The sequence below is a fragment of the Lathamus discolor genome, chromosome 2 (assembly GCF_037157495.1).
Source record: "Lathamus discolor isolate bLatDis1 chromosome 2, bLatDis1.hap1, whole genome shotgun sequence".
Lineage (NCBI taxonomy): Eukaryota > Metazoa > Chordata > Aves > Psittaciformes > Psittacidae > Lathamus > Lathamus discolor.
In genome coordinates, this window is record NC_088885.1 from 56,642,740 (window position 1) to 56,670,375 (window position 27,636).

At 37.6% G+C, this 27,636-nt stretch overlaps 1 protein-coding gene across 1 annotated transcript; it reads right to left on the bottom strand.

Annotated features, from left to right (window-relative positions):
• Nucleotides 1-231: 231 nt before the first annotated feature.
• On the bottom strand, nucleotides 232-25,777 carry LOC136009213 (vasoactive intestinal polypeptide receptor 1-like). Its single transcript, XM_065669269.1, has 13 exons — nucleotides 25,745-25,777; nucleotides 17,085-17,184; nucleotides 14,364-14,471; nucleotides 13,520-13,629; nucleotides 10,747-10,844; nucleotides 9,698-9,830; nucleotides 9,108-9,261; nucleotides 7,139-7,199; nucleotides 5,645-5,714; nucleotides 4,725-4,816; nucleotides 3,590-3,719; nucleotides 2,853-2,894; nucleotides 232-420 (listed from the first exon to the last, which is right to left on the bottom strand). Exons 1-13 carry the CDS (start codon nucleotides 25,775-25,777, stop codon nucleotides 232-234), a joined length of 1,320 nt encoding a protein of 439 aa, XP_065525341.1.
• Between the last annotated feature and the right edge of the window lie 1,859 nt (nucleotides 25,778-27,636).

Sequence of the window (27,636 nt, forward strand, 5' to 3'; positions counted from 1 at the left end):
TTGCACCAGCTTAAGGTCTAGCTTTTCCGGACAAAACCAGTTGATTTTATATGCTTAAGGAGAGAAAGAACCAGGGTTGTGATACCAGTCTATACCAGGTGAGAAAAACAGCTCACTTTCAGGACAAGAAATTCACAGAAGGCTCTTGACAGTATGGAAAGCCATGAAGGATTCAAGCTGGCAATCTTTCAGGTATTACAGTGTCACAGCAACTTAGCCTGCTAGAAAAGCTCAAACAGAAGTTACACCATTCTGGTACACAGATGTTTTCCTTTTTGGACTGTTTTTTTCAAGCAGTGATAACTGAGTGACATAGTTGACTGGACTATTTTCTCTGGAAAAAGTCTTGTGTTTGTGTGTAAAGTTCAGGTATTCTTGATACTGCCATTTGCATAATTGTTTCTTCAGTTCACTTTGAACCTATAGAAAAGAAAATTAAAACCAGAGAATTGGAAAATTAAGACTTAGTGGACAGTGAATGTAAAATATACCAAAATGTCTGCCTGACTACTTAGTCCACATGTACAAAGACACCCAAATCAATTGGGATTAAATCTTCATACATTTTTAGAACGTAGACTATGTCACTATTAACTTTTCAAAATAAACAGATTTACTTTCCAAAGTTCAGAGGATGACAGGACAGTTTTGACTGAGATTTCCTTGTTTACTGCTGTAAACTTCTTCAGAAATATTTCTACTTTTTTTTTTGTATAATTTTTATTTTTCCTCATACTGAATCTTTGTGCCTCCTTGCTGTTACCTGCTATATACAATAAGGGTTCTTCTCCAGGCTTTCAGTTTATGCAGATTGAAATCCCTCTTAAACATCCCTTACTGGCTCTGAAAGATACTGAATTGACTTGAATACATTGCATTTGAGAGATGTCTTGGGAATCCTCAAAAGCATAGGTGAAACTGATTGTTTTACCATCTGACATACAATGAACAACTAGACTGAACAACCCTGGAAGGCCATGGCCTGCTATTAACACTGCTGTGGCAGGAGTGAGGGGCAGAGTAGCTTCTGTTGCCCTACATAAAGCAGCTCACACACAAAGCTGTGGCAGAAGGAATGCAAGTAGGTGCAAGAAACACCTGGTTCTTGCCGCTGTTCACATAAATAGTCTGTTCCTGTGGATTAATCCTGCGGATCAGCTTGTTGATGTTACCTCTGTTGATGTTCAGCTTCGTCTCTATCTGCTCCTGCAAGGGCAGTGGCTTTCCTGAATGTCTACAAACTGACTTACAAATGCCATTCTAAACTAAGAAGATAAGTCAAATACTCCTGACCACCCAGCTGCCATCTTCTGTGGTTAACATTAATGATGAAAATCTATGACAGTGTTATAGTTGTAGCAATATTAGCACAAACCCATTCCAAATTAGATGAAAAAATTAACTATTAAGTGAAAATATTAATTCCTACAGGGGATGTATGGATGGACAAATGTGATTTAAGTGCTCTGAATTTAGGAATTCGTCTAGTAATTCTGTTATCTATTCTCTATTAAGTATGATTTCTATAGTGATATATAGAAAAGATGGTGGGATGTGCAGAAGTACGTCTTGGACATCAGTGCTCCCTGAAAGTCACTGTAATATTCATCACTGAGGTGCCCTTTATTCTGCCTTTATTTTCTCTGCTAACCATACAGACATGCCAGTCCTGATGTGCAACTTCAGGTATGGGCAAAACATGCTCTCTGGAGCTTTGAAGACCCTAAAAATTGAGAGGGGCTTCCTCCACCATCCCACTACTCCAGTATTATCCCAGCAAGCTCAAGACCCTTCACCATTCCTGTGCGCAATACCAACCCCCAGTTTCATCCCACATAGAAACCACCTTGTTTGGCAGCAGCACAGTCTGTCACATTGTTGCAGACACTTAAAACTGAGGAAACACACACATATAGAGAAAATAATAATTATTTTTTATGATTGTAGGAAACCATAACAGATGCACTGCCAAGCTGTAATGAGTGGACAATCTGCTCCAGAAGCAGTTACCCCTAAGCAACATGAATGCAAGCCAACCCATACCACTTAATCTTGGGGCCAGAGACCACTCTCTGTGACATGTTTTAGACATTATTTGTCATTGGGTAGGGTTAATTTTACCTACGTTTAGCTACCCTTGTGAGAAGTATCCAGTCTAAGCTACTAGGGAGACTGAGGCACAGTTAGTGTGTCATTCTTCTCATCTAACCTACACACTTTCCTGAGGATGAGGTGTGTTTTCACATTTTCTCATGGCTTTTGATTCATTCTATTCTTTTGGGGAAAGTGCAGACAAATTTAGCTAGGTTTTAAAAGTACAGGATCTCTAAAATATACTACAGGAAATTTATCAAAATTCTAACATTATAAAAATATAAAGGAAGTGTTTGGAAAAAAATACTGAAAATGCATGGATTGCCCTGGAAAAGAGGGAGGGAAAGGGAAAGGAAAAATGAAAAGAAAGCAGAAAAGGAAAAGGAAAGGGGAAAGGAAAGGGAAAGGGAAAAGGAAAGGGAAAAAGAAAGAAACTTACTAGGAGAAAATAAAGAAAGTAAACAGTGTTACAAGATTTCCATTGAGATGTCATCATGATAGCTATCAGATTTAAAGCAGAAAAAAGTCCCATGTCAGGGAATTCATCAACCGTTTGTAAAGGGTCATTGCTTCAAAACTTATTTTGTGTTCATCAGAACTGTATGAATACAAATAAAGTCAGCAGAAGTACCAAGGGAAAAACAGATATTGGTATGTTATGCTTTCAGAAGTAGATCAAAGCACAGATCTGTTCCAGAAAAACAAGAGAGGCCCACAAGCTTAAAAGGTTTTGATAATCTTATGTACTTGCTACTCACCTCTGCATTTGAGAAGCAATATAGAAGAGCGACAACAAAACCCTAGGACAAGAAGGAGAGGGAGAAAAAAGTCAAACATCAGCATGTAAAATGTAGAATCATAGAAAAACAACAGGTTTCATTCAAAATCTGAATAAGACCGCAAAAATTTCATATATTCCATTGTTCCACTGAAATTTATGCGATGTGGCAATATTTATTGGGTTTTCATAACAGAATTAAAATTTTCAATGGCTGGAAACACCATAATATTGTCCAAGATAATGTTCAGAATAGTGATACAACAAAATAAAAGAAACAAAGGAATATTAAAATGATGAATGCACTACTGCTAAAGGATAATGGCAAAACAGGTTCTTATATATTATCCTTACTTTTTTATTCATTTTATTATCACCTTTATTATATGTGGAATTAGTTTCAATCGGTTCACCCTAATCCATACAGTGGTCTTTATGGCACTGTCATTGTTATTTAATAAAGGTAGATATTGTATCTGGGGGGAGGATTATTAAAATGAACTCTAAGTCAGAACTTAAAAGTAGTGTGAGATTTCAAATAAAAAGATAAGGAAACAAACAACAGAAAGAGGTGACGAAGGAGTAAGATAGAATGTGTGCTTTGAATTTAAACACATTAACACCTGTTCTAATAACCAATGTAAAATGTAACGTTCCTGAGAGTGTGGTGTTTCAGATCATACCTGGTAGGACTGATAACCATTTTATTCAGCTTACCTGAAAGGAACCCAAGCCTAGCTCAACATAGAGGCGAGCTTCCAGACCAGTGCTTTCTGGGAAAAATGCAAATACAATGTAGTGCACTCCAAAGAGGGGGATTAAGAGTAACGTGGATTTAGCAAGTCTCCTGTCAAACCAAGAATTAAAGAACAATGCACTGTTAGAAATATGGAATTAGTGATAGCAGGGATATGTTGGACCAAATTTTAATACAGAGGACAGCTCCATAATGGAAGCAACTACATCCAACAAAGTTACAGAAAGATTACTTTCTGCCACCCTCACTGTCAACACCTGGTGAAAAAAGATGAGCAAGTCAGCATGCAAGATTTCTGGTTTGACCTTAAATTCTCCCTGCTATACATGCAAAAAACAGGGGGACCAAGCTGAGTACTCTGATCAACTGCCCTAAGACTAACGTCAATCACATGTAGGCATCCCCCAACAGAAGTGTTTCAACTTCCAAAACTGCCAATGGAGCTGTAATCATCACTGTCTATAGGATTTGGTTCATTTGCTTAAACACTGGTGTGGTAGCCACTGGTGATGTCCGTGGGCATTCTGCTTGTCCTTCAGCTCACTCCAGAAGGGTACGGGTTTGTGCTAGGTCCTGTGACATAACTAACATCTATACCTACATATCTTAAGATGAGTTAAATAGCTTACTAGAGTCCTCTGACTGCACTGATAAGATCTCCATTAATTATGAAGGGGATTGTAAATAGGAAGGGTTAGGTTCAGTTACCAGTACATCATCTTCCTGTTGCTTCTAAAAATTTAAAGGAAATTATCTGCATCTTTCTCTATGTGGTGATTCATGGGGAAAGGACTGGAAGCAAGATGGATTACTTGACATTCAGTGTTTGCACTTTCAAGCAACTACTCCTTTTGGAGTTGCAGTACTTTATGTTTTACTTTTCTCTTTGTCCCCAGCATATCAAACCCACCCTTCTCCCCTTGAAGAAAAAGAGAGAGGTGATATTTTGGATGAAAAATAACGTTTACATTCTTATTTCTTCTGGGGATTTCTTTTTCTATTAGTAAGGAGTAGAACATTTTGTGTTCCTGACCATAAAACATTTCTTAGAATTTCATAGAACAGGCCAATATCAAGAGACACAGAAAGACTTACACAAAGTGGCTTGAATGGCTCCCTCCTCCCTCTTGAGATTTCAATTTGTGGACTAGAATTCTGATCACGTTAATAAATATAATAAAGTTAATCTGAAAAACAAGACAATATCTGTAAACTTACTGCGAATCAGAGCATGTCTTCAGTTGATACAAATTAACTAAAAATCCCCAGCCATAGGAATTGCACCGCTATAAACCAGTGAAGATCTGCTCTCAGATTAAATCAATTGCATTAAAACCAATATTATTTTTTCTCAGCAAAATATATATAAAGATATGCTGAAAGCTATATTGAGTTAATATAGACCTACATATCTCAGTATTGGCTTATATGTGATATTAAGTCTTTGTACTTGTCAGCATCTAGCAGATTTTATGTGGTCTAATCAGTGCCCTCTGTTCCCTTCATTGTCTATGACAGGGTTTATATCAGATGCAGATCTGAGTGACGTACTGTTTCCTCCATAAATCTGCATAGAATAAACTTACGCATAAAGTCTTAAGTGTACAACCTAAGAATTTATTTTAAAAATAAACTACATAAAATTATCTGTATGTATTTCCTGTACTAAACCAGCTTCATGTTAGCTAGGAATCTTGCTGGTATGGATTGCCTTTCTTCGGTAATGACTTACAGAGACACAGGCAAGAATGTCAAGATGGTTCCATTATGTCATAGCATGACTCTAGAAAATATAGGATTTAGTCTTCAGGTTGTGATTTAGGGTGTTTGGGAGAAAAATTCCAACAAAACCAACAAGTCCAAGAACAAACCCAGATGCTATACAATAATTTCCAGCTTTTTGAAATTCAGCACCATAGCATGTGCTATTGCTTTTCCCAGTTTGCTGACAGGAGGCACTAACTTAGCTTTCACATTTCAAAAGATACTCAAGACAAAACGAAGAGAAAACATACTAATACAGTTAGCAGAATGGGACCTTTGATGATCCATAGCACTACTCCATTTTCATCATCATCCCAACATCTGAAACAGTAAACAAAACCAGTCACGTTATCTGTCCCATGTGAGCTTTCCGTAACACATGAAAGTATTTCTGTCACAGAACAGGAAATTGACAGACATTAAGTTTTAAATCACCATTTAAAGGCCGCTGCCAATACTGGTACCCTGAAAGCTCTCTCGGTGTTTCTGTGTAGCCCAATCTAAAGGAAGTTTATTCAGTAAGAAGCAAGGATTAAAGAACCAAAGCAAAGTCAAGAAATGAACATTTCTATTTTCAGGCTTCTTTTCTGCTTTTCTGTGAAAGAAGTGACTGGTCTACAGAGTACAGATCAGAGACTAAGCTACTGTGCATTCATGAATGTAATGACTTTGTGTTCATGAGGAAATAGGCAAGGAAAACCTAAAGCCCTAGAAAAGCTACCCTGAAGAAAGGGAGAAGAATGGGCTTTTGGTCAAAACAGGCTGTTTCGAGGTTTATGTATTTAACCTCAATAACAGTTCAGTTTAACTCCCTCCAGTCATATGCCATACATGTTAGGTTGTATCAGAGAATCATAGAATAGTTAGGGTTGGAAAGGACCTTAAGATCATCTAGTTCCAACCCCCCTGCCATGGGCAGGGACACCTCACACTAAACCATCTCACCCAAGGCTCTGTCCAACCTGGCCTTGAACACTGCCAGGGATGGAGCATTCATGACTTCCCTAGGCAACCCATTCGAGTGCCTCACCAACCTTACAGTAAAGAACTTTCTCCTTATATCCAGTCTGAACTTCCCCTGTTTAAGTTTGAACCCATTACCCCTTGTCCTATCACTACAGTCCCTAAAGAAGAATCCCTCTCCAGCATCCTTATAGGCCCCCTTCAGATACTAGAAGGCTGCTATGAGGTCTCCGCTCAACCTTCTCTTCTTCAGGCTGAACAGCACCAACTTTCTCAGCCTGTCTTCATGCTTCAGGGCAGCTTTTAATAAACAATTTCCTGCTTTATACCTGGCTTTCATATTGAAAAAGGATGGAAAAAAATAACCAAAACCAGACTCATCAGGACATAATATGTTTGTTTGGGAGGTAATTATTTGAAGAGATTAATGTTACTAATTTGTGGCTGATTTTATATAGAAGCATATATTTCAAAGACTGCATATTAGGATGAAATTCAATACTTACTATGATATTTCCAGGTTTTATTACTCCACATATGCACATCAAAATCAGAAGACCTCAAGATTTTCTGTCAGTTGCTTATGAAGTGTAAAGGTTAAATACACATTTTTGGATTTTTTTTTTTATTTTTTTTGTTATACATATATTCCTCTACCCCCCCCCAAAAAAAAAAAAAATAAAATCCAAACAAAAAAACCCAACAAAATCCCAAACCAAACCAACCAATAAATAATAGGAAAATAGGATGTCCTTGGCATCCTTAGTGAAGCTCTGACTTACCCGGTATTTTGTTGGTTTATTCGTGTGAAGACCCAAGCAAACATCACAGCAGTGGGAGCCCCTGAATAAATCAACATTGAACACATAATCTTCTGAATACTGTGTCCCATAGAAACTTCATCCCAAGACTGTTCACAGTGCAGTAGATTGGATGAACATTAAAGGTCAAACAATAGGTCAGGCAATTTAAAGTAACTTCATGAAAGAGCTTAACTTGCAGTTCAAGGAAAGAACAGAAAAGGGAGGAGAATGAAATCAAGACAAAGAAGAATAGGGGATGCTGTTAAATGGTGTTTTCAAAATTAACAGCTAAGAATTGCTTGAAGGTTTGGATATGAATTACAAGCACTTCTGAAGCTGGAGAAACCACTCATTTAGTTAGAGCTCTTTCATCTTATGAATTGTGGCCAGCATGCAACTCTTTGCACTAGCTGGTATAGTTCACATTTTTGTCCGAAGCAGCTTCTACTGATCACTCTAGACCCATAAACTGGTGAGCATCCCATGAAAGTTTAGCTCAACCCAGGAACAGGTGCTTCCTAACCTCACTTTATTACTGTTTATCCTTCTACATTTATGACTAAACAGTTATTTATCTTTTTTCCTTTTTTCAAGCAGGCTTTTAAACTAACAATTGCTTTTGCCTTTCTTCTGTGGAATTACATTTCCAAAGACTAAGTGACTTTCAAAGCTGCTACAAAAAGGACTATAATCTGAGCAGGTGGCACTTTCACTGATAAATCTATAGAAATATCAGTAATTTCTCTCTAAGTATCATTTGAGATCTGTAGGAAAGGCCCAGAAGAAAACCTTCCTAATTTTAGACCTTTATGTAAGGCCTTTAAGATGGGACTATATTCACTTCAAATTGTCTTTGTAATTAATGAAGAGAACTATCTACATCTGTATCACCTAACACATGAGTTGCCCCTGAGGTGTTTCATTTTGCATTGATTATAGAAGGAGATGAAGATTACTACATTATTAACTGAGATGTTTCCTTTGTTATCTCAAGTTAGATGGGATTAATCAAAGTTTAAGCATCTAGTTTCAGGCAATCATAATTGGAACAGTTACAAAAAAATAATTATATTTTAAAAGTCTTAGAATATGAAGATGAAGGATAAATTACTATTCGCTTCAGGAGAATCTAGATTTCACTCCAAGCCAAAATATGTCAATGTAACTACTCAGTTTGGGTGCCTCTATTTTAGAATAGACAAGGTGAGGTATAAGGATATCTAAGATTCACAATAAGCAAATCTACAGTGAAAGACATTTTATGTATTATGTGCACATATTCTGACAATCAGAGATACTTCAATTGTTGCATAAAACCAGAAGATTCCTAAAAGCCAGAAGGTCTCTATTTTGTAAAAAGAAAAAAAAAAAAAGAAAAGAAAAGAAATAAATGTTGATGTCTGGGCATGAAGTCACATAATTTAAATCTAATTCTGCACACTAAAAGCAAAATGGCAACTTAGTCACCCACACTTCTTCAGTCAGTGGAGGAAGGCAACATGTTTCCAAGATATTATCTGGCCACATTACTCACATTCTTGAGGACTGGATTAATCACCACCACAGCATGCATACCTCACTCTACTGACTGCAGGAGAAACCTGGAGAGATAGTTTAAATTAGATGGTTAAGTTTTAAATTACTATAGTTGCACAAAATTGCTTCCAGTCATAAAGATGAGTGCTGCAGTGTTTTGAGTAGGCATATCATAGTGCTTCTAGTAATCCACCCTATCCTCCCCTTCAATATTTTGAACAGTATAAATAACAAGATAAGAAGAAAGACAGTATAATGGTATGGTTTTTTGTAGTAGTACTGCATGAATAGGCAAATTCCACTGGAAAGGTGGCACATTTTACAGATGCCTTGAATCTCAGAACAAGTATTTTCTCTAGTTCTGAAAGTAAATGGAAATACTGCGTAACACACAGAGGAAATGAGTACTAACCCCAGCCAGTAAATATGAACCACCATACATACTGCTTGTCGGAAACAAAGGTTAACAAAAGCAGTGTTTGCAGGTAAATCCCTTCTATAAGGAGCCAGAAGAAATTGGCTAAAACGCTGAACTGGAAGAATGCCACAGCAGCCTTACAAGCAACCTGGAAGTGCAGAAGAAGAAAAACTATTAGGTTTACTTTCTACTGTGCCTGGTTTCTCTACAAGTGCAGGAAAAATTCACTGTTACCACACAAGAATGAAGAAATTATTACAATATTTCAGTAAGTTTGAAATTCCATAATTCCATTTGGCTTTACTTTAGTTTTTTGAAAGGGAAATATTGGCTCTCTCTTATAAATAAAATTCTTTACTAATAGAAATGTTTACAGCTTCATTAGAGTGGACAGGCCTGCACCTTATATATCATCAAAGCTGAGTGTAGCCATAGCACTTCATCTTTAGGATTTTTTAATATTGTTTGGTTTAAGATTTCAGTTCTAGCAAACTAAAGAGAAATGGGATTAAGAAATCTCCATGTTCTCTTCAGGTAAAGAATTAAATGTTATATCAAGGATAAATAAGACTGTAAGTTAGTACCGTTGACATTAGGCAGTGGTCCATAGTTTCATCTGCAAACAAAACGGCATCTTTGGTGAAAACAGCAATTGCTCTCAGGATAAAGGAGACAAACAGGTGCATATGGATGTAATTCCGTGTACAGTGGAATTTTCTGACATGGAGAGAAAAAATAAAAATTGTTCTTCAAGAGAAATTTCTTATGGTCTCATCAAAACTCAGGAACACATGTGACTGCAGACATCTACCAAAGAAAATAAATGGCCTGTCACTGTTTGAGAGGGAGCTAGAAATAAGGGATCAGATGAGTTACTATTCGTTGGCACTTAGGGGCATGGCTTAGTGGTGACCTTCACAGTGTTAGGTTAATGGCTGGACTCAATGATCTTTAAGATCTTTCCCAACCTACATGATTCTATGATTCTATTTCTCTAGACTTCCCTCCCCACAGTTTTACCTCCTGAACATATCAGCCTCTTGGTCCTGGGGCCCTCTATAAACGATATGAACTTTGAGACTCCCAATCCACTCCAGTTAGGCAGCTGATTCTGTGCTCTGCACTCCTGCCTGCAGAGCAAGCTTAAGACTTTTGTCCAAGCACACTGGAACCAACCAAACCCAGTATCTATTTCCTAACACCCAGCATCACCAAACATGACATTTAAATTTTTAAAATTTCTTTCTATAGCTCCCAGTTATGGAAGTAATGGTCTTTCACAGAGGGAATGGACAGAATAGAATAACTTCTGGTTCAGGGGTAGAAGACAGTTTCTGCAGAGTATGTCCTGCTATGTGCTGGAGGAATTGTTATATTAATAGTGATAACAGGTTGGAGCATTTTCACTGTATGCTGTCATTAAAAAGACTAGGACAGACTGCCCAGGCAGTGTTAACATCTGCAGGGAAATGCTACAACATGAATAGAGAAGGACCCATTGCCATCAACAGTGTTTATGTCTGAGAAGGACTTAAACATGGCAATTAAAAAAATCCCATAAAACAAAAAGTACTCTGAGAAGTACAATGAAGCTGTTTTAAGTCATCCTGGAAAAGAGACCATTGTTTTTTACCTGAAGGCAGCAAAGACAATTAGAGCTGTAATGAGTGAAGTCACTGATGCTGCATAGCCAGCAGTGTAGACACGCCAAAATGCAGAATAATACGATTTCTACGAGAAAAAGAGAACACACACCAATGCTGGTGGGTGTGCTTATTTCACTGAGATACATTTCCCTTACTAGTCAGTTTCACCACTTATGCACAGCTTTGTGTGCTGGAGATCTGCTTCAGGTTTTTCCCTCCATCGCTAACACACTTTTTTTATCTCTTGAATACTACGGAACCTTATACATGAGACAAGTTTCACAACCCACAGGTTCCTCTGCAGTAGTGACCCCTTTGAGCATGTTCAATAGGAAAATGTTAACTTTATTAAGTAAGTACATTTCTTTTATAGATTCATGAAGACTCTGGGGTACTGCTAAAGTGACTGAATCCATCACTTTAGAACAGGGCCAAATTCAATAAGTATTGGTTTTCATAAACAGCTATAGCTAAAAGAGAAGTAAAACTTGCATTTTGCAGGAGACAAAACTGAAACACTGTGAAACAGTGGTATTGTATTGTGTAGGTAAGAAAGTTCAAGCCAAGTAAATAGCTTCACAGTCATTAATTCTTTGGTCGAACAGTTCACCCAGTTGCTGTATACTGTAACACTGTAAATTCTTTATAGTTTATTTGTTCATTTGGTTTGGGCTTAAACATCCTATGTCCTAAGAAAAATGCCTATGTTGCTTTATCTGTGAAAATTTTATTCTGATTTACTACATCACCACCTAATTATTTAAAATCCCAAGAAATGAATTCTCTGAATCCAGGCAAATTTCCTCCTTGAAAATGCAATGAACACTTTTTTCTTTAGTTGATCCAAAGTCTTGTTTATCCAAAAGGGAACAATTCTGGTTTTAGACAACCAGTTAGCAATTTTAAGCAGATCCATAAATAAATCATAAAACCCTGACAAACTAGGAATCATCCTATGTTTCTGAAATAGACCTAATATTCCATAAAGTATTTTCAAAATGCAGGTGAAAATCAGATAATAGATTCTTCAACTGAAAAATGAAGTATTTTGATGCATTTTATCTGTTTTTTTAGGGCAGCTAGAAAAGCAACATTATATACAGAAGACACCATAAGTCCTCACTGAAAACACAAAATACTCTTAGAATGTAAGTGGCATTCTTCATACTTGTTTCCCAGAGTTTACAAGTAAAACTTACTGTTTTTATTTTCCTTTTGTAGACCTTGCAGATTTGACTAGAGTAATGAAATGAACACAGTCACAGCACAGACATGAGTTCTGCCTTGAAATCTTTTGTAATGTTAAAATACAGATATAGTTCCTTGCTTGATTTCAGCCTAGGCCTGCTATGAACTGTGCCTGGCTTACCACAGTCCAGGGACTGCTTGAAGAAAGCCACCCTGGAGAGTAAGAGTTTAGCTCTGTGAGTGAAAGGCATGCAATGGCAGCCGGCCCTGAGGGGCTTGAGAACTCTGTTTCAGAATACATACCTCCTTATGAGTCTTACATACCTTCTGAACTCTTTTTGTGGTTTTCAAAATATTTCCAGAATATTTTAATGCATTTATCTTTCTAGCTTCCCCACAGTGTAAAGAAGTACAAATATACTTAGTTTATGGGTGGTGAATTGAGTTACAGATATCTATATTACCTGTTACAGTTGTGCTTGAGTTTCTAAGTTTATGGAGCCAAACGTCTGAAGCTAATTTTGTCTGCAGTTCCTAAATATTTGAATACTTGAACTGTTACTTCTGTGTTTGAGCTTACATGCCTGGAGAACCAAATGGTTTACTCCAGATAACAGCCAGAGTGTTAGTGATGACAACCCTTTTCACATTTGTGTCTTGCATTGCCTAGTGATAAATGACTTTTTTCCCCTGTTGAATCATGACTGCACACTCACAACAAGCAGTATGAGTCAGTCTTTTATTTTGTAGATTGGAGAGAGTCCACTGTTTCTATCAAAATACCACAGTAGGAGGAGGAGGGAATGATGAACCAGAACTCAAAGGCGCATCTTTGTCAATCAACAACCTTCAGCCATAAGATAAAGCTCACCACTGAGGCACTACCATCACCAAGGAAGAGTGAAGCATTCCTATCCTGGAACCAAATATGATGATGAGGACCACAGAAATTTTATATGAAGATATGGGTAAAAAGAAATACTGCTAGAGCCAAATTGAGTACCAGTTATGATCATCAGATAGAAAAAATAGGGTTTCACTTCCTATTTCTTATGATAGTGTGGAAATATTCAATGGCATCCAGGAGTTCCCTCCTAAAGATATGAATTGATCATAGTGCTATAAAGTTATGGAATCTTTTTCTCTGACTCAAAGAACATCTAGAAAAAAATCAACAGGAGGGATCCAAAAGAACTTTCCATGAAAAATTCTCCTTAATCAGATGATTGGTAGGACTTCCATGAGAGATGGGTGCATGATGAGGATTCAAATCATCTCTGTCAGAGAACCTCAGTCCTTGTTAAGAAGGACAAGTGAACTAAACATGAGTCTATAACAGCAAGAGGAGACAACTGGACAGAGAAGAAAGTGCTACCTGTTACTCCCTTGCTTCATATTAAGCCTAATTTACTAAACAGTCTGTAAATATACCTAAAAGGATTGATCTTAGCACTGAAGATAGGTAATTACTGGATTCTAACAGCGCCTAGATGTATGGGAGCATCCAGCTTCTCAGCACGTTCAGAAGAGGGTGCTCTGGAGATGTTCACAAGTAAGAAATACAAAACTCACCTGATCCTCAGGCCCTTTACTGGAACCTTCATCAAATCCACAGGCAATGGTGTATGGTGGGAATGGTTCTGACCAATATGCCTCCTGTGTACAGTTTCTCTGAAGGAAACCTTTAATGGTCAAATATATCAGAGAATGAATTGGGGGGGGGGGGTAATTTCTTGTGAGAAACAACTGATTTTTATTCCTACTTTGATTCTGAAGTTAGGCTAGTCATGTTCAGTCAGATTAGCTATAGCTTTATAATATACTATTTATCTATTGTGTAAAAAGTTGAGAGAGAGATTCCCATTCATTTCAAGATGCAGTGGAACTTGTACATTTCATATAGGAAATTATTTCTGCAAATTCAGTCCTTAGACAGAGGAAATAAAATTATGCAGTCTATCCTGCATTTACAACATAATTTGTACTTGTGGACAAAGCCCTGAGCCACACCATCTAGCTTTGAAGTTACATACAATTCTTTAACTGTTCTGACTGGAGGATTGTACTAGATGACCTCAAAAGGTCCTTTCTAACAGCAATTATTCTATGACTTTATAAATCAGTGATTCTATGATATATTTCTTTATAACCTTAGCAATGTGCTGCAATTACCCATAATTTTGAGACCACCTTTAGCTCTCTAGTTTAGACTAGACAATTTCGTGCGGAATAACATAAATCAAAAACATGCCAAATATTGACCATAAGCCAAGATTCACATCGGGATAATTATTGTATGTCAACTGATAAAAGATAATATTGTGAATCAGGAAAATAAGCAAGTTACTAAATCTTTAACTATTAGAATTTATTTTAAAAATATGTAGAGATAAAAAGAAAAGGAAAAAAGTCTTGCCATGGATATTGGTGATTTCTTCAAAAAATCTTGGACAGGGAACTTTAACCACTTCCCCAAAAGTGGCTGTGGGCCAGCAGGTTAGACCATCCCAATCTCTGGCACATCCTGGGGAAAAAACAGTGCCTCTAAATAAATACACACACAGAGAATATCACATGTTTGATCTTCCATAATTAGATTATCTGAGACTTTCCCACTAATTCACACGCAAAAAGAGCCAAAACAGGACATGCAGCTCTGCAAATGAACGGTTGTATTGTTTTCCTCTTCTCCTTGAATGCCCCGTTGTTCACACAACTGCTTGGCATTCCAGATGGACCTTCCTTCACCTTCTCATGAGAGAATGCACCCGAAATTCAAGCAGACGCAATCTGAAAGTCAAATCAACTGGAGGTTTTTCTATTGTCAAAAGAAAAGTCACCAAATCAAAATAATGAATAATTCTTAGCACTTGAGATTTCTTATTACTGGTTCCAGAGTCTAACTGAAAAACATCAGACTTAAAACTTCAGCCTTTGTCCCTTGATTCCATGCTTAAAGTCTACCAGTTTCACCTGAATTAAAGGAGCTGGAGTCCTGGTCATAGGCAATCAATGCACTTTTATAACGGATTTCAACAGGGATTAGATTAATCCCAAACTAGAAGAACATCTCCCAGCATCATATAAAATAACCATCACATAGGTCTGGCTGGTGGGCCTTCACAGGGTTGCCTATATTAGAAACTGCTAGCTGATAACAGAGGGCATGCTACTAGCTGTGAGTCTGATAAAATGTGTCTTCAGAAATTATAGTTAATCACAGCTCTGTCATGGATGCATCACATTGAGACTCAAGCTGTGATCATGCAGTGCTTTTTGGCAAGTAGGTGTGGGTGCAGCACAGAAAAATTATCAGCATGTAAAGGTGCCTGAACCTATATAAAAAAGAAAAATCACTGCACTGTAACCAAAACTAATCTCTAGGTAGTTGTAAGGTGGATGTAAAGCAGCGTGTGAGTTTCGTTTGGGAAGTGCAATTTTCTTTCACCGATTCTTTTCTGTTTCCTCTGTGACTGATGACAAGGCAAATCTAAAATTGTCAAGAACTGAAATGTGGAAGCAATATTACTTGCCTGTAGCTGAGCAAAGTTACTCTTTGGCTTCTGAAAAGATAGTCCTGAAAATCTCCCACAGCTTTATTCTCATGTTGCATTTGGGAGGATGAAATTCCTGGTATACCCAATTTGCCAGATGAGGAAAAAGAAACCCTGATTCATTATCTCTAATTTTAATTGTCCAAAATATGTTAGCTAATCTTAGCTATGTTCCCTCTATAATCAGTTGAAAGAGACAGGGACTTCCAGTGCATGATTCATCCCACATATTGGAGGCTCCTTTCTGATGGCAGGATGAATCACTCACTGGAAATACCTAGGTCTTTCTGATGATTATAGCCTTAACCAGGCTGCTAATTTTCAAATTAATAAAGTCAGGTAATATGAATCCCAGTTAGACATGCAGTGGCCCACGCACTTAGACTTACAGACTTAAAGGTTCGCTCTTAGAGAGACTGTTCTACATTTGATGAGCTGGGTCTAAAAATCTACTGTAAATGGTAATGTGTGCTTAAACCAAGAATCAGGTGACCTTATGTAGGAGTGGAATGTGCATGTTTTAAGTCCTAGATCTGGCTTCATTTTCAGTGACTTCTTTTACACACCAAGGTTTTCAAGAGACTAGTGATTGTCCAAGTCACCTGAGACTCCATAAAGACAACTGCAGTAAAAATTGTATTAAGTAATGTTGACATCATAGATATTTCAGTCGTTTACAGTAACGTGGGGCTCTTCTTTTTTGTGTGGGGGTGCTTTTTTGTTTGTTTGGTTGGTTGGTTGGTTTTAGACAATGGAGAAAAAGAAATATTTTTAGAGCTTGATTCAGTGGGCCCATTTTACACATCTACTTTGAGTTGAGAAGAATTTCACCCTGGGGTCTACTGATACAATTCATTAGACATTGCTCTGTGTAACAAGAATAATATGGAACTACTTTAGATTAAAAGTTCTACAACATAAACTAATTCCAGCACAGATTCTCTATGACTACTGAGAAGTAACTGCACAGCTGTGATTCTTCAATTTGTCTCAATCAGCTCCTGAAAATTGAAATGCAAGCTAGAGAGTTTTGTCAATCTTAGCCTAACTTTAAAATACCCCAGATAAAATATTTTTGCAAAAAAAAAAAAAAGCATTTTCACCACATTGGAATGATTCCCATCACAATATAATTTCAGCATGCTTTTCACTGTCTTCTGTGGAAGCTTCTTTGAAGTTCTGGATATAAATAAAAACCACACCAAATAATTTAGGATTGCAAGATATTCCAGGTAGGGTTTATCTGCCCTAATAAAGCATTAAAACTTGTCAGGGTCTGAAACAATTATCTTTGTCTCATTCCATAGTCAGTAAATAAAATTTGCTCCAGAGAATAATTCATCCCATTCTGAAGTAAACATCTAAACCAAAGGCAATGAAACATGTTCTGACTTAGACATTGAGCTTTTAAAGATGTTTAAAATGAGATGAAGTCCCATCCTATAGAAGAAGCACCTAATACTGTTAAGAAACCAAATAAAAAAAGGAACCAAATCTTGACCCAGCAGAACATCTAGACATCGTGCCCCTGAAATGATATACAAGGGATATTCATATCAGAGCTTGGCAATCAGGACTGTTACCTTTAAGATCAGGTGAAAGAGAGTCATTCTTTTCTAAGCAGAGAGCTTCCTCTTTGACCACTTGCTGGAATATCTTGCATTCTGGATGGATTCCCACAACCTCAATGAGAGAAAGACAAAAAAACCCACTAAGTTCTGTGATTACTGGAATGAAAAGGAATGGATCATTGGAATGAAGTTTCTTTCCAATTTTTATACCTTGTGGCTGGTGCTTTGAGGTTTAAAAATGTGACAACTACAGTCAAAGATGTATCTGCAAACAAGACACGTAAACAGTAGAAGGAGGCTGCGATCTCATACATTTATCAATTTGTATACGCATCTGCATATGCATAGGTGTATGGATTCCTCAGTGTATTTTAATAGTCAAGCTCAGTAACACCTCTTTTCCAGCTTGGATATTTCTACTACGTCCTTTTTATACCAAAGTTTTTCACAAAACTGAAATGGATTTGGTGAATGGGAATAGTCACACTGAGTTCCTGAAACGCACATGCAGTCTGACCATATAGATATTTATTCCCCACAAACTAAATTTAAATAAATATATTTCTTTAAAGATACATGTTTGCTTGTTTGTTTGGGGATTTTTAGATAAATATTTTGGGTGTTCAGAACTACCTATTGCCAAAATATTCCTATTTTGATTCTTGAGAGTTCCCAAGAATCAAGTTTTCTTTATTGAAGGAATTAGCCGTAACAATAAAGTCTTAATCACATTTCAGGAAGGTGTGCCTACTCTGCTTTGATGCTGATACTAACAGAATGGGCTCCTGGTCTTCTTTGAGAACTTGAGATTTTAGTGGCATACAAATGACACTACCGAGAGCAGGGTGTAAGCTCTTCCCTTTTGAATGCTGTTGGCATAATTGTAAAAATAGAAGCAATAAATAGGGAAGAAGTTTTATGTCCATTGGGACTTAAATAAGAAATCCAGATGTTCAAGAATAGATGAAATAGAAAAATGGTAGTCTTGGTCATAGTTTAATATGAGTGATTCCAAGATTTTACCAACATATTATATGAGGATGCTGCACACTCCTTAGACAGAGGCAATGTTTCCATTTTACCAAGTGAAGAAATAAGAAAAAATAATGACTTGTTTTGGGAGTTTAAGTAATTATATTTAGCTCACAGATTAAGGTACCTACATTTAAACACATAAATGGATTTCTAGGCATCAGTTGTTAGACATGGGCTAGATTCATCTTCCTAACTACAGATTCTTGTGTCTGTACTACGACTAGTGTCATTTAGGTGCTGTCACTTTTTTTGCTTGACCTTCTTCGCCCACTCCAGAAAGTTTCATGTCTCCTTTAGTCCTTCATCGCATCTGTGATTGTGAAGATGTTCCTAATGCATCCCAAAAGTATTGTCTCTGGAAAGTCAATTCAATTCTAAGAAGGAATCTATGAAGTCAGTATCCACATGTGATCTTGTTATCTGAGCTTCTTTTGCAGTACATGGAAAAGGAATGTTTAGTGCTGTTTGGGATGCTGCAGGGTATCTCAGTCCTCTTCTGTACACTCTGTATTAATTTTGCCAGCTCTATGTAGAAATCTCAAATGCTTTATTTGATGTCTGAAATATTTCTACGTGCCCATGTTAAGTAACTGAATTAGGCACAAAGTCAAAAGAGTCAATAGAGGCTGGGAAGCAACTGGACTGTAATCAGACAACTGAATACTGCATCAAAGCCTTCTTTGGGATATTGGGATGTTCAGCACATAGGAAGTCTTATACAGAATAGAGCTTTTTTGCAAGCTATGCTATTCAAGGCAGAGAGGGGGGCTCAGAGGGTAGTGATTTTAACAGAAATGATGGATTGAAGGCTTTCTGAGACATTTCTGAGGAAGACTGTAGGCCATTCTAAACCTCTAATGACTTTGAAAACACAGTAAAGAAGAAAATATCACTGCTATATTGCCTTTTCAGTCTCAGGAATTTGATTTATCAACCTTCAGAATGTTTTCAGTGAGCAGTGTAACCAGGACTTCTTTTAGCCTCCACAGAAACTTTACTTGAAGTCATATAGACTTTTACATCTTAGCAATGATATCTGATGAGGGGAAAAAAAAAAATAAAAATAGAACATGACTATCTTTTTAAACCTTTATAAACACTGCTTACATTCGGATTTCAAAGTAGCATAGACAAACTGCTTTCAATTATGAGGCCCTAGACATGGTTTGTACCTCCTAATATTAGAATAGAAAGAGGATTAAGGACACTGTTTGAAAAGAAAATTGAGACATGGCCTTTTGCATGCATTGTATTCCTCCAGTAGGTAATTTCAAATACATTTTATAAATTAGCATATTTTATAAATTAGCATAAGTCACTCTTAAAATAACACTTCTTGCTTTTCAACTATAATAATACAATTCTGAAATGAAATTTTTCAGGTATTAATAGGATCCCTGCTCATTTCTTTATCTTTTAACATGTATTTCACTTTAAAGTCAGCCTACATAAAAAATTAATTATTTGAGTAGTAGTAACAAAATGATTGTTGCGTACATATCTCACTATTTCATTTCGTAAAGATGGATGCAGCTGGACAGGAAAGAAGTAATTTCTCTACTTTCTGGAATTTTTATTATAGGTTAGTGCATGGGCTAAATATTACTGACACTTCAGTGCTTGAAAATCAACATCAGATGTAATTGCAGATGTAAACTACAGACTATCACATAAGAAGCTAAGATGAGGCTGATGTTAACATGCAATCATGTAGCCTTACTAGAAGCAATCCCACTGTTACAAAAAAAAAAAAAAAAAAAAAAAAAAAGAAATGGAAAAGAAAAGACATATACAAGAAATTGAGAGCAGTGATGATGCTTCAATTTGCTGGTTTTCCTTAGGCTTTAGGAAAGAGGAAGACATTAAGCCATTTTACGGTTAAAGAAAAGCCTTCTGGGTGGAACATTACTTGTGATTTGTTGGCTATGGCTTACTTGTTTTTTTGTTATTAATCTCACAATACCTTGAGAGAAAAGTGTATGCTGTTGCTCTAATCTGCCTACAATGGTTAGGTGATGGGGTTTTCTAGAAAACAGGGTCCCTGTGTTTGCTGCAAAGGAATAGCACTGCAATTTAGGAGGCATCTGCTGTGATGACTGAGCTCTTGTACGAAAAGAGAAGCTCCTGTTGAGCTTCAGTATAATTATCCTCCTAGAAAAGGATAATTTAGGGAAAAAAAAAAACAAACCAGAGACCTCTGAAGCAGGGATGTCCAATCTGGCAGTTTTCCATACCACAGTAATAAGTGTAAGAGGCTGATTTGAAATTCTTTTCAGATCAACATTTCCTAGTATATAGGCAGCAACCTGGCATGAGCCTTACTGAAAATCACAGTGGGGTGCCTTCATCCCAAAGCTTATACAGAAAACTGAGGTTCCATGCAGTGTTGCAGACAGTACTCAACAAATGGAACTTTACATTGCTCTGCATCATAACATAAAGATCTTTCTGCTGCTTTGAACATTAATGACCAGCCAAAATTCACAGAGGTGTTTTAACTCTAAGTCCTAACCATGGAAACAATCTTGCCCAGAAAAAGGTAATCACATAGTGAACATTAAAAAGTTACCTATGACAGGCACCGGTATGCTAAAAATCTAAAACAATTTAGAAAGTCAGATTTTGGGCTTGCACTTAACATTTAGACTTCCTTTTCTTAACATCTGTGGGGCTATTGCATTGAAACCATAAGTGATATATTCACTGATAGTAAGTATAACACTGGTTTGTATTTCCTTTATACAGGATAGCTTACTTATTTGCTCAAATCTGAACAGAAAAACCAAGGTAATTGCACTCTGGGCTTTCATTTGTTCGTGGTGGACAACATCAGACTTAGCAAGCACTTCTTCTAGAAACATCCTCAGGCCATACTTAGTGCAAATTAATTAAAAGCAATCTTTCCTGAGAGCCCACCCAAAGATGGTGCCCATAGGCTACTGCAGTGTAGAAAAACTGCAATTTAGATGTCATACAAAATACAGTTTTACACTCATTAAGAAACACACCTGGGGAAAAGTAGGAACATTTTCTGTGCTCTCGGAAAACAAGGGAAGTGTTTCAAAGGTGGGCACTGAATGTATTACTCATTTTTGAAAAAGCAATTCAATGGAATCAAAGAGCCAGAAGTAAATTGGTAACACTTAGTCTTTTTGAAAATTAATAAAAAATCAAAGAAGTGTCTGAAATAATTGGCAAGACAAGAAGGCTTCAAGAACTTAAAGGGTCTTTCCAGTTTCATTTCCAATGTCATGAAATCCTAAAACCTCATAAATAGGTTTTGTGTCAAGTGTGTAAATAATTTACTAAGATTATTCATCACTGTTCTTTTTGCTTCTGTCTCTACAGCTTTCATTCATGTCTCAGATCTCATCTCAGATGTGCTCTGAAATCATCTCTGTATTCCCTGTTCTCCCTGTCTGTGCTTCCCTTGTTCATTTTTTTGATGATATGACTCTGATGCCTGAATATTTCCTTTATACAAAACCGTAGCTATCTGCCATGCACGTCATACATTGACTCCCAGCTTGGAGGATTAAAACTCACCTTGTGTTTTAGGATAAAGAAAGGCATGGTAAGAAAATCCTTCATTCCCTGCCCATTTTTAACTGTGGAATGAAGTATTCACTCAGTCCTGAAAGCTGGCCAGTGCAGAGAACCAGGTTATGCTCTGAAATGCATACAGTTTTTTCAACTGGAACTTTGGTGAACAGAAAAGTCTTACAGGATGCAAGGAGTCTCATGAAAAATGAAGAAGACAAAGAAAACCTCAACCTTTTTCATAAATTTCTCAGTCTGTTGAATATATTGTATCAAAATTTTATTCAGAATTTCACAAAATGACAAGTGCTAATTAAAAAGCTTGGAGATTGGGAAGTACAGGTCACTGAAGTTAGGGCAAATTTTCACATGTGTTCTAAAGGGAGCTGGGACTAACCTCAAGTTCCATTAGCTCTTGTCCATTTCTGCAGAACTACAATCACAATTGTCTCTGTAAGGATCTTCCTACCTACTGTGCCCTATAAGTAATTCTGGGATATTTGTAATGTAATATGTGTAACATTATGTTCTGTCAGAAAAATAAAAAAAAAACCCATATAAAATAACCAAAGATTTCCTATGTAGCAAAGAAGTCCACCGCACAAACGCGTTTGAAAAAATAGATGAACATCCGGTTTGTTTCTACTATATCCAAGCCACATTTTCAGCTCTTGATTCTGATTTCAAAGCACAAGGTCACCATAGCAGTGATGTGACTCCAGTCACCAGCAACATATTTAGCTATTATAGAAAGTCCTGCCCCCAACTTCAAGCTCTGACACAGTCTTGATCCCTGAAGCTTTCAACCCCAAAGGTAAAAACCTATTTCCAATCTTTCTCTTCAGCCAATTAAATAGATTATTTCAGGAGTCTCTTTGGCTGAAAATGACTACCTAGAGGACATTTTCAGTGTTTGTTTTCTCTTTCTAACTTGATTACATATGGAACAAGAGAAGCTGAGACACTGATTGCCTTACAGTCATTTAGAGGAATATCTTTTCAAGACTGTTTTTAAGACATTGGAGTAATGCTTGAATGCTCCTGTGTGTACTGGATTGCATTTATCTGACTGTATTTAGGTGCATAGCCTTATACAGAACAATACTTGTTGTATATGCATATCTATGCATATCACTATACGTACTTATACTTACTCATAGGTAATCTGTATGTGACAATGCAGCCATTCTAATTTATATTGTTTATAAATCCTACATGATTAGTGTGATCTTGAGAAAAATTAAAATTAGTTTATTAGCTGTATGCTAAATTTGGTAGAGCATTAAAACATCAATAACAAATAACAGAACTCTAATAACCGAGAATCCTTGTTTTCTGCTATTGCAAGTATTCCTTCATATTAAAGAGAAATTTCTCAATTTCTGCATGTATAGTATGTTTACTGAAAAGTGGGGTTCATGTCACCTAATCCCAAAGAAGTGAAACATACATGTCAAAGACCATCAGCAAATTCACTCAGCTTAAGCCCTAGTCATTGTTCTTGGAGGGTTTTTACCTCTTCCTGATAGCATTGAAGGAGGATAAATGAGTAGCTTTAGACAAGATTCTTGATTCTAGATAGATAATTTTAGATGGTTAATCTAAATTCCCCCATCAAGCTTTCCTTAATGATCAATGAAGGCAGACAAACAGTTTCAGGGAAGTATTTCTCCTACCTCCCTCAGACACCTATTTGAGGACAGTGATTCAATGTACATGAGCATGTCTCCCCCATTAATTCTCTCCAGGCTAATGAAATACCTAAACAGACCAATTCTTCTACACCTTCAGTTCCCTACGGAGGGTAACTTAAGGTCTGTAAAGACTAGATCCCTGGAAGAAGCATGTATGTCCCTCCAACACAAATCAGCCCATACTAGCTATGTCAGAAATTTAGGCACCCAGTTCTGTTTTATTGGGAGTTAAATGTGTTGCTATGGATTTGTTTCTATATGTTTATTACCACAATAAATGCTTAATTAAAGTAAATGTATAGCTCAACAATAACCCATCTGTGTTTCCATTCTCACTTCCAATCACTAGATCAGACTGCACCCCGTCTACAGAAATGTGAAAAGCTGTTACATGTTTGAAGCAGCAGTAGTTTAGCTCAGCAGGAAAGACTGAGTGCAGTCTTTTCTGTTCCACATCCTCAGTTTCCTGAGACTCTGAACTCTTTAAGACAGGAAAAAAAGTATTTTTTATGCATTTCAGCACCCACTGCTCCCTGTTCCTTGTCACTTACAAGCAAATGGTAATTTTTAATGTCAAGAACTCTATTCTGCAAGGCACAAAGTATTATCCAGCAACATACAGCTCCCTGTGGAGCTTATAGGAGGTAAAAGTATCCAGTTTCACAGAGCAAGTTTTCAGGATTAGGTTTCTGGTTTATTTTCATATCTGAATAATGAATTTTTTACAGAATCCACACTAGAATTATTTTTTTTTGCTCTGACATTATCCTTGGAAATATGAGAGAACCGTTTACACAATATACCCTATGGGTGTCTGGCCTTCTCTGACTGTCTCACTTAGGGTGCAAAGCCTCCCACGAGACCTAGAGACATGAAAACCACCATTATTTAGAGCACTGACTCTTATTGACATGTAGCTGGATTTCATACATGAGCAATAGTTTGAGGCCAAAAGCTAGGTAGAGCATGCCATTTGTAGATTTTTTTTTATTATGGGCACAGTCTGCTGCAATATGATAAAACATTAAAATGATGCATAGCAGGCCACAGATGTGCATGATAAATTGCTTCAGGTTAACTCCACTGCTGACAGCTGCAAGAACAAGTTGTGATTCTATTACATGTTAAAAGCCTAGTCCAGATGCTAAAGATGCTCTACCTGTAGCAGTATAACACTTTAGGTTGACCAATTTTCCCTAAAAGAAGGGTATTACACATGAGAATACTGTATGTGGCAGTTTATATAGCAAAGACCTATGTCCTATCACTTGTACACAAAGCCGTGTAAATACAGAGGGAAGTATGAGTTCCAGAGGATATGAGGTGCAGCTGTGAAAATGTACATCCTATCTTTCACCTTTAAAACCGAAGGGTCAAGGCCAGTCTGTAACCATCTAGGCTCTCGCTATTATCAGGGGAAGAAAACAGAACCATCCTGTCTTTCTCAGGACAAGATGAAATGCCTCCCAGTAAGGTGACTATTTCCCCTTTGACTACCGCAGGATTCTGAATCCCAGGCTACACTAAGCATTTAACTGTGAAATGGTTAAAGTTAGAATTAATAAGTCCGTGGGAATCACACCCATAGAAAGATTTCCAAACAAACACTTTCCTGAGGCTGAAGACTGGGGGGGGGGGGGGGAAGGACATATAACTGTACTTGTAATTACACTAGATTTTGCTATCTAGCCCAGGCAGTGCCAGCATTAGAACATGGGGCTTAGGGAGGGATAAATGTGCTTGAATTGTGTCTCTGTGCTCATACATCTTCCCTGATGTTTAATGTTACAATCTCACCTGCTGCCTCCAGTGCATAGCAGACATGATGGTTCATTCTGCTGCTTGGTGATATTATAAGCAGATGCCTCCAGCAGTAAATACATCAGTGGCCTCTCAAAGAGGTAAATGTCTCAGACACATAAGGAGGAACTATTCTTATTTAGTTATCTTCCTTCTTTAGCAAAGTTGCCTTTCTCAGGACAACTGGGACAGAAAGCTGTCCCCTTCTGTCCCTCTAAAGGTATGCTACAGCTATTCTGATTTGGGGATGCTTTTCTGTCCTTTGGAAACTGCAATTCTAATGAATGGAAATGAAAAGACATTTATTAATAGCACCTCAGGGCTGAAAAAAAAAAATAAAGAGCTGGGTCAAGCCTCTAACTCAGGATTATTTTTTCTTTCCTCTCCTCCTACATCCCCGTCCCCCTGTTTATAATTCTCTCCTTATTCTTCTTTCTTTCTACCTGCTCCCTGTTACGAGAAAAGTTACCCTGCCTCTGCAGACATCCCTCCCCGGATCCTGCAGGGCAGCTGCAGTGCCATCCAGCTGTGGACAACAGTTTCAAGAGCCAGCTGTGCGGTCCACTGCCCCACCCCCTCCCCGAAATTCCGCCGGGCACTCACCAGCGGGAGCAGCAGCCAGCACAAACTTAACATCCTCCGCGGCAGCCGCCAGGTCCTCCCCGCTCTCTCTGCTTGCTGTGAAGCTGCCAAAAGCCGAAGCTCGGCCCGCCTCCATATGCCCAAGACCCGCCTCAGAGAGCCTTGCACCTCCCTTACCGGACACCCCGATCCCTCCCGGGGGAGACCGGCACTTTTGCGCCCCACGGTACCAAGCTTGCAGCGGAGGGAAGGAGATTCCCAAGCATCCCACCTTGGGGTTTTGGACCCATCACTACGAACAGCTCCTCTGGTCGCCCACCTGCTCGGAGCTGGAGCAGTTTTAGGGTCTTTGAGGGTGTGTTTGGAAGCGCACTCTACAAGAAGATATGCTGGGCTCACTGACCTGCTAATGCGGCCATGCTTGTGGCCGGTGGCAGCAGGTTTCAAAGGATCTGGGCTTTAAATGGGTCTGACAGGGCGGTATTCCCTGGGGAATCTAAAAGATGGAGTTTCTGTGTTTTGGTATCCCCCTCCTCTCAGATGGAAAATTTCAAGCAATGACAAAGAATTTCCTACACAACTTGAATAAGGTCTTTCTGGCCCCCGTGGTAAAAAGGTGACTCAAATGTAGCTTTATTTCTTGGTGAAATAGTTGAAAGTTAAAGCTCTTCTTGCTTATGGCTTGGATTATTTTGGGGGCGGGGATGAGACGAAGGAAAAAAAAAGCTAGTCATTTTTTAAATGTCAGGGTCCTTAGGACCTAAGCACCAGTTCTGGGCTTTGCCACAGTAAATATTGCACCAATATTTATGGCACCAACTATTTCTGAGCCTGGGAGAAGCTGTGGACATGAAAGAAAGCATTTTTTCTTGATAAGATTCAAGTGCTATTTCATACCCTGTTTATCATTCATTATTTCTCAGTGGTGTTAAACACAAAAGTTCTGTATAGTCAGAGGAAATTCAGGATTCACCTGTGTTACCCCAAAATAAGTACCTAATACCATTAGAGGAAATACAGATTTCTGCATCTTTCTCCATAAATGTATAACTATCTTGTAAGTCCTGTATCTTTTTTGCTAGCTCCACCTAGATATTTCAGATATACAGGGGCACCTTGAGTGGCATTCCTTACCTATTTTTAAGAAACTAAGTCATGTCAGTGTTGTCTATTAATTAATCTCTTTGCACCCTGACAGTCCTGACTACTTCACTCTGTTGTAATGGGAATCTAGACAGCTTGTAAATGTTTGGACAGCTGTGTTAAAATGCTGAAATGTGTTTTGTATCAGGATGTACCCTACCTTAGTCTTGCAAATCAAAGAAATGTGTTTAAAATCAAATATTATCCCCAGGCACATGCTAGATAGACAGTCAGTTCTACAACTTGTGCAGAATAAAGAGGGGGACAAAGGGATAGATCAGTGGGATAACATTTGTAACCCAATATTCATTTACCCCTTTTTTTCTATATGTTTGTCTTTCATTAGTGCATAATGTCATCTCATCACTTACCTGCACAGATAAGGCTCAAATGCTACTCCAAAAATCAAGGTTGTTATAAAATAGATTAAAACATTAAAAAAAAAAAAAAATAAAGTCTGATTTTGACTGTTTCCCCATCTGTTACAGATGAGTTAAAGCTGTGTCCAACTTTCACTAGTCAATAAGGTGGTTCTTGTCACGCTGGAATAATTTTTAGGATACAACTACAAGGCAAGCACCACAGGGTATCAGGCAGATATTAGGTATTCCTAATTCTAATGCAAATTAAAATGCATAGAAGAGGTCTATCAAATACCCCCAAGATAGGAACAGATTATAATTCCTACTGAACAGTATTCAACCAAATTTAGTGTAAAAGATCATAGAATGACAGAATAATTTAGGTCAGAAGAGACCTACAAACATCTG